Genomic DNA, 7976 nt, shown 5'->3' on the forward strand with positions numbered 1-7976 from the left:
GGCTCCAGCAATCTGCCCACCTTGGCCTTACTGTTATTATTTTTATTAGCTTTATGGAAAAAAGTCAACTTTGGGCTTGATTCTTCCAGTGCACATTTTGGCGTGGGATTAATAAGGTCATCAGTGGTTCTGGAACTTATTTGAGCCAGAGATGACTTGGAGAATCTGAGACTATGTGAGAAAATGCCTCCCAGAAAAACACAGGATAGTCTTGCACATATGTTCACATCACGCCTGAAGTTTCAGGGTATTTATGGGTCTCTGAGGCCAACGCAGGGGCCCCAGGACCAAGAACCTCAGAAAATAACAAGCACTAAGGACTCTAGGAGGTCCAGAGTCCGCGAGTGTCTCGGTGGGAACAGCCAGCCAGCCACGCAACAGGCACATAAGTCTTTCAGGGCTGGGGCGTGTGCGGATGCTTTAAGTCAGCAGCTGTTTTTAGCTTTGCTATATATGGCCAGGGGAGGAATGAGGGCTATAGGAGGGGGAGGGGTGCCAAGCAGCTTACAACAGGGTTTGGGAGGCCAGAGCTCCTGCACCAGCCCCACCTTCCCCTTCCCATGCGAGAGCTGGAGAGCTTATCCTCAGACCAAAGAGAAAGCCTAGAGGACAGGGAGGGGTCTGCGAGATGGGAATGACAGGGCTTTGAAGAAGACGCCAAGTCAAGTCACCTTAGAACAATGAGTGTCAAACTTTTTGGACCATGACTTGCAGTAAGAAACACACTTTACATTGCAAAACACACATACATGCAGACACTTTTAAACACACACACACTCTCACACATTGTGTGTGTGCATATATATGTGTATCTCGCCAACTGAATAAATATTTCAGAAAATAATACTTTATCTTATTCTCTGTGAAATACTCCGATACTTTTCTATTCTGTTCTGTTCTTTCCTTTTGAAAAATGCAGGTTCTGACCCACTGAATTGACTTCACCATCCACTAATGCGTTGTCCTCTCCAGTTTGGAAAACTGCTGTTTCCCTTGTAGCATTTGACTGCAAGAAAAGGAGGGCAGTGGAGAAGACTTCTGAACCTTTGAGGATAAGACGCAAGTTTCAGCTTTATCTCCTAGCTGGATGGCAAGTTTTGGACCTCCCAGCTTTTGCATGCTCTGTCCTCTCGTCCTGGAGTCTCCCTCCGCCCTCGTCACCTGGCTCACTCCTGCACATATGTCGGGGCTTGGCTTGCAGCTGACTTCAGGAAGCCTCCCTGAATGCCTGCGTCTGGTCACCTGCCCACTCTGGCTTTGTTACTCCCCTGTCTGTCCCTGCCTAGCACCCAACACAGAACAGCAGGACAATTTCCTGTTAGATTTGCTGTGAAGACAGGGAGCGTTTCCCTTCTGCTTATTCCTACGCCGCAGGTGTAGCACAGGGCTAGCTGCATCGGAGTCACTAAATAAATATTTACTGGATGAATTAATAATAGGTAATAGTCATAAGAGCAACCACCATTTACTAAGTACTCATTCATCCCAGGAGAAGTCTTTTGAGAGATTAGGATAAGTCCATTTTATAGACAAGGAAATTAAGGTTTGGTGAGTTTAAATAATGTGGCAGGGCCAGGAGAATGACCCAGGGCTGCCTGACTCCCAGCCGTTCCTAATCACAGGATCTTATTTGTCCACATTCCCCCCAGTGATACCCACGTCGGGGCAAAGGGTGAGTGCAGATCCTTAACAAACCCTCGGGGGACTGATGACAGGTTGATTAAAGAGATTTTCCGAAGCAGTGGCCACGTCTAATTTTGGAGAGTTACACCTCGTGTGTGGCTTGGGAAAGAGAAATCTGTGAGGTTTCCAGGGCCCCTGGATGTGGGGTCATCTCATCTGGGAGAAGTCTGGGGCTCTGACAAACCAAGGCAGCAGGGCTTCTGGTCACCTGGCCTGAAGAGCTCCTGGGCACACCTGGGATAAAATCCAGGGCCTGCAAAGCCTGTGTGATCCAACCCAGGCCACGATGTCTGCACCCCTCGCTCACTCTGGCATTCTTGCTGTTCTTCAAACCTGCCAAGCCCAGCACTGCCTCGGGGCCTTTGCAACAGGATTCCCTCTGCCTGAGGGACCTACTTCCTCTACAGGCTCCCCCATCCTGCTTCTGAGACGACTCCATCTAAGAACACCTTCCTCTTCCGCCTCTGTTAGTTTTTTCCATAACACTTGTAACTTTTGGAGATTACATGTATGTTTGTTTTCTAGTTTATGTTTTTCCACTGGACAGGGAGCTCCTTGAGGACCTTGTCTTGCTCACTGCCCCCACCCTAAAACTTGCTGTAAAGCAGTTCCTGGAACACAGCAGGTGCTCAGTAGTACTGGTTGCATGAATGAATGAATGAATGAATGAGTGAATAGGTTTTCCTCTTTTAGACACATTGGGAGATGGGCCTATGGTTTCCTATGCTCATTTTGACCCAGAGATTTGTGTCCTGTGACTCACATCCAGACCCAAAACACACACATACACACGCACACATAAATACACACACACACAGACACGTGCACACACAGACACACATGCACACACACACAGACACGTGCACACACAGACACACATGCACACACACATATACACACCTTGGTTTGAAGAGAAGAGGGATGGGAACGGACATTCTACGCGTGCCTACAGTGCACCACTGTGCATAGGTAACTGACGCTGTATAAGCACTCAAGGATTATCTCCATTGTTAGCCAGAGAAACTGAGGCTTGCTTTCTGCTGTGTCTCCAGTGCCTAGCACTGTGCCTGGCATAAACATCTGCTGAACTGAATTGCACTAGATTCAAGAGGCTCAGAAAACAGTTCAAGGTCACCCAACTAGCAAGTTGTGGAGCCAGAATCTGTGCTCAGGGCTGTTCAGTCCCCAGCCAGTGCTGGGTAGCAGCCATAGGCACCTCCTCAAACTCCAGCGACCTCGTTAACATCCAAACACGGTCTCGAGGGCAGGCCCTCACCCAGACACCCACCAACTGGCAGCTCAGATGCAAATCTATCCTGCATCTGAGGCTGCTCTCAACATGCCCAGGGGCCTCGACTTCAGCAAACCTTGCTCCCTGGGCTAGCTGATGCCTTTTCCTGCCCCAGCTACCCTGATCCCAGCCCCAGTCCCACACTTCCTGGCCACTGTCAAAAAGAGGAGACACTAGTGACGAATATAATGTCCTATGAATGCCTTCTGATGCCAAATGTCATTTGTAAAAATTAGCCAGTTTTGAGTTATCTGTGTCAGTTCCTCTTTCCAATGCAGCTCATTAGGAAGACTCCATGGAATTATCCTGCATCAGAAAGAGTTTGAATGACGATTCAAAACTGCAGCCAGCAAACTTTCACTGGAAAGAGTCAGGTAGGGCGGGGTGTGATGGTTCACACCTGTAATCCCAGCACTTTGGGAGTCCAAGGCAGGTGGATCACTTGAGGTCAGGAGTTCAAGACCAGCCTGGCCAACGTGGCAAAATCCCATTTCTACCAAAAAATTAAAAAAAAAAAAATTAGCCAGGTGAGGTGGCGGGTGCCTGTTGTCCCAGCTACTCGGGAGGCTGATGTAGGAGAATCACTTGAACCTGGGAGGCAGAGCTTGCAGTGAGCTGAGATTGTGCCACTGCACTCCAGCCTGGGCGACAGAGTAAGACCCTGTCTCAAAAAACAAACAAACAAAAGAAGTCAGATAGTAAATACTTTGGGTTTTGCAGGACAAGAAGCAAAATTGAGGATGTTACGTAGGGGCTTTCAAATAATTTCACATGTCAAAAAGTGTTCTTCTTCTTCTTCTTCTTCTTTTCCATCATTCTCAGCTTATAAGCTGTGCGGAACTGACAGCAGGCCAGTTCGGCCCACGATCTATGGTTTGCTAGGCCCTAATTTAAAGCAATACTTTTTAAACTTTGATGTTCTAAAAATTGCCTGATACACTTGTGAAAGCAGTGTTTGGACACACACTCAGAGATTCTGATGAGAAGGTCTGGGTGGGCCACTGAATTTGCGTTTCTAACTGGTGGATCGATGGTGCTGATGCTGCCCGTCCACCGACCACATTTTGAGCAGTACTGATATTCTAAAGTGTCCCTTTTCACAGATGAGGAAACTGGCTTAGCTAAGTGATATGTCCAATGTTACACCCTGTGGATTGGTAATGACATCTGCTCTGCCACTCCACAGGGCTGTTTTGCCACAGAAAACTCCTCTCTGTTTCCTACTGCTACTCTCATGCTTCTGAGCCTTTGTCCTCACTCCTCTCTCTGCCCCATGCCCACCCTCACAAATGTAACTTTCCTGTCGAGACCAAGCTCAGGCGTCAGCTCCATTTAAAGTATTTCCTGACCTCCTCAAATCTAAATTCTCCTTTCTGCAACAGTATCTGTACATACTTGTGTATAATGTGTATAACTGTTTGTCTCCATGCCTATCTTTGTTTTTCGATTTTTCGTTTTGTAAAGATGGGGATCTTGCTAGATTGCCCAGGCTGGTGTTGAACTCCTGGCCTCAAGTGATCCTCCCACCACAGCTTCCCAAAGTGCTGAGATTACAGGCGTGAGCCACGGAGTCTGAGAATTGCTTGAGCCCAGGAGTTTGAGACCAGCCTGGGCCATATAGTAAGACCCCATTTCTACAAAAAAAGAAAAAACGATTAATTAGCTGGGCTTGGCGGCATGTGCCTTGTAGTTCCAGCTACTCAGGAGGCCAAGATGGGAGGATTGCTTGAGCCCGGGAGTTCAAGGTTGCAGTGAGCTGTGATTGTGCCACCGCATTTCAGCCTGAGCAACAAAGCAAGACCTATCTTTAAAAAATTTAAAAAAGGAAACACAAAAGGAATGTAGGCCAGGCACAGTGTCCCACACCTGTAATAATCCCAGCAATTTGGGAGGCAGAGACAGGCAGATTGCTTGAGCTCAGAAGTTTGAGACCAGTCTGGGCAATATGGAAAAGCCCTGTCTCTACAAAAAAAAGTAATAATAATAATACAAAAATTAGCCAGGCATGGTGGTGCACACCTGTAGTCCCAATTACTAGGGAAGCTGAGGTTGGTGGACCACTTGATCCTGGGAGGTCGAGGCTGCAAAGAGCCGAGATCATGCCACAACACTCCAGCCTGGGCAACAGAACGAGAACTTGTCTTGGAAAAAAAAAAAAAATCCATGGATGGATCATGGATGGATGGATGGATGGATGGATGGATGGATGGATGGATGGAAAGATGGATGGGTGGATGGGCAGGTAGATGTATGAATGGCTGGATGGGTAGATGAATGGTTGGGTGGAAGCATGAATGGGTGGGTGGGTAGATGGATGGATGGGCAGGCAGGTGGGTGGATGGATGGATGGATGGATGGATGGACGGGTGGGTGGATTGGTGTGTGGATAGATGATGAGTGGATAGTTGGATGGGTGGATGGATGGATGGGTGGGTGGATGAATACTCCTCATGATCTATTGCTTGAAAATAATTTTCATGGCAAAGTTAAGACTAGACCCTAATTCTGCTAGAGTATATTCCATGGCTGTTTATGTTGGGGCATACCGAACATGCTAACGGTAGTAGTTATATTTTATTGTGTGTTGAGTGTGCACTTATATGGCAGGCTTTGTACTAAGCACCGCCACTAATCCTCTCAATAACCCCTTTATTAGCTCCATCTTTACTACAAGAAAATGGAAGCTCAGAAAGGTAAAGCAGCTTGCCCAAAGCCACACAGCAAATCACATCCTAGCCCATCTGATTCTGTGCCAATTGCCGGTCACCTTTCCCACCCTCCGCCAGGGTTTCTCACCCTCCCTGGCCCCACCCCACCTCTGCAGGCCCCCAGCTGGCCTCACCTCCATCAGCATAGGTCTCGGTGCCATAGCCGTCTTGCAGGCCATTGTTCCAGGTGCCCTCATACTTGGCACCGCTGCTTGAGCTCTGCCGGATTCCGTAGCGTCCCTTGAAGCCATGTGTCCACTCGCCCTTGTAGAGCCAGCGCCCCTTGGTCTCTATGCCCAGCCCATGCCGTTTGCCCTGGCTCCAGTATCCCTCAAAGGTGTTTCCGCTGGGCCAGGTATAGACACCTGCCACCTCAAAGCCAAAGTTCCAGGAGCCAGAGTATTCGCCCTGGCCCTTGGGGCCTGTGCACAGTCCGTGCCCATGGGCCTTTCCCCCCTCCCAGCCCCCGCAGTACGCCCCACCATCATCAAAGTCGAAGCGGCCCCCACTCATCTCATCATAGCCCCTGACAACCTCCCCGTCCTCCAACGTGGGTGCAGAGGGCGTGGGTGATGCCTGCAACACTCCTCCAGTGCCCTCGGGGGCAGGCCCCCAGACTCACCACTGCACCCCAGGAGGGGGGAAGCAGGATGCCAGCAGAGGCTGAAAGAGCCCCGGCGCCAAGTCAGCACCGGGTCGGCTAGTCAGTGCCATGCCCGGGAGCCCCGAATCCACCAGCCAGAGCAAGGCTGCCTGCTGGAAAGAAAGCAGGAAGGAAAGGTTCAAAGTCCCCACAAAGCGTCCCAAGTCTGCCTTCCAAGAAGTCCAAGGGAAAACGGTGTGATCTCTTTAAGAAGCCCAGTGAAAGGGTGGGGTGGAGGGGTCCCCAGCCTTTTCAAAGAGGGGAAATTCCCCTCGGTGGCAGCCCCCACCGGAGGCTGAATTCCCGCAGCCCGCTGGCCCCCTTCTCCACCCCAGTGGGTGTGCGGGGCTGTCGGTCTCCCCGCCGCTGCCCCGCCCCCTTCTCCAATCCTGCCCTCCTTCTGGGACGGAAAGGTCAGTGTTGCCCTAACAAGGCCATTGGATCTCAGAAGCTGCTCCCAAAATAACCCCCAGCCAGCCCAGCCTTCTTCAAAGCGGGAAGGAGGGGTATTTCAAATCGCGCCCGTGCTGCAGACCCGGGCAGTGGCTGGAGGGATGAGGAAGGAGGCTGAGAACTGACTGCAGGCAGCCCAGGGAACCTGGTGTCTTTTCCTCCCGGGAATGAGAGCTCCCTTCCATTCTCAGAGTCCCCTGGGTCTGCGGGCAGGGAGGGCGCCGGGGAATCGGGGAAGGGAGGGGAGAGGGAGACCAGCAGAACACCCAGTCCTGGAACACTGAAAATCCCCCAGAGCGAGGAGGTTGGCGGATCTCAGCCCCATCACCACTCACATGCCCTAAGGGGACCTGGGGTTACAGCACCACTGCCAGCCCCATCAAGGAATCCGGTGACCTAAAGAGAAAGGAATGGAGACAGTTTCACATGTGCTTCCGAAAGCAGAGGAGGGAAGTCAGAAAGAGAGGGGAGGCTGTGGAAACAGAGTCTGGAAGATACACAGAATCTCAGTCCAGTGCTCGCTCACCACCCTGAGCTCCCTCCACCCCTGGAAGCCGGGGAGAACTTGGTGCAAGAAGCAACCATCTATTCCCTTTCTCTTTCTCCTGAAGGGCGAAGAGAAGAGAGAGGAGCCTGCCCTCCTCTCTGCCTGAGACACAGACTGGGCGTCCTGCTAGCTTCCTCTCCCCACCCCTTGATGCCTCGGCGCCCTCCCTGCCCCCTGCCGCAGACCCTGAGAGTCAAAGGAGTCCCCTTCCTGTCAACGCAGGGTTGTGTTGTAATGAGGTCCTCTCAGAAATTCTCAAGGGTCATGATTTTTTAAAATTTCCCTTTCTGAGCTGTCTTTTGCTCTAGTGTCCTAGGAGCCTGTGAGGCCAGACTTCAGAAAGCTCTTGGGGCAGGGCCAGGAGAGAAGGGCCTGGGTGGATTCCCAGCCACTCAGGTTCCCACCAAACTCCAGTAAAAAGAACAAATAAATCTCCATGGCAAGAAGCTGTGGCCAGAGCTAATGATTGTAAATCCCAGCTAAGCCCAAGGTTAATGGGAGTATAGAGGAGTTCTGGGAAAGGTAAGAGCCAACAAGACTAGGAAGATCTGTGTGTGTCTGTGCGTGTGTGTGAACGTGTGTGTGTGTGAACGTGTGTCTGTGAGAGTGTGTGTGTGTGTGAGAGTGTATGTGTGTGTGGTAAGAGTGTGT

The 7976-nt window shown here is 50.7% G+C and overlaps 1 protein-coding gene across 2 annotated transcripts in view; it reads right to left on the reverse strand.

The window, feature by feature from the left end:
• JPH2 (junctophilin 2) overlaps positions 1–7229 on the reverse strand; it is a 77229-nt gene extending 70000 nt beyond the window's left edge. Inside the window, exon 1 of one of the 2 annotated variants that reach the window (XM_019016695.4) lies at positions 5817–7225. In XM_019016695.4, the coding sequence (XP_018872240.4) occupies positions 5817–6195 (379 nt within the window). In that variant the 5' untranslated portion in view covers positions 6196–7225. Of the gene's footprint in view, positions 1–5816 lie in introns of both variants that reach the window. The other variant, XM_055373015.2, reaches the window with a different exon arrangement.
• Between the last annotated feature and the right edge of the window lie 747 nt (positions 7230–7976).

Source organism: Gorilla gorilla, chromosome 21 (assembly GCF_029281585.2).
Source record: "Gorilla gorilla gorilla isolate KB3781 chromosome 21, NHGRI_mGorGor1-v2.1_pri, whole genome shotgun sequence".
Classification (NCBI taxonomy): Eukaryota; Metazoa; Chordata; class Mammalia; order Primates; family Hominidae; genus Gorilla; species Gorilla gorilla.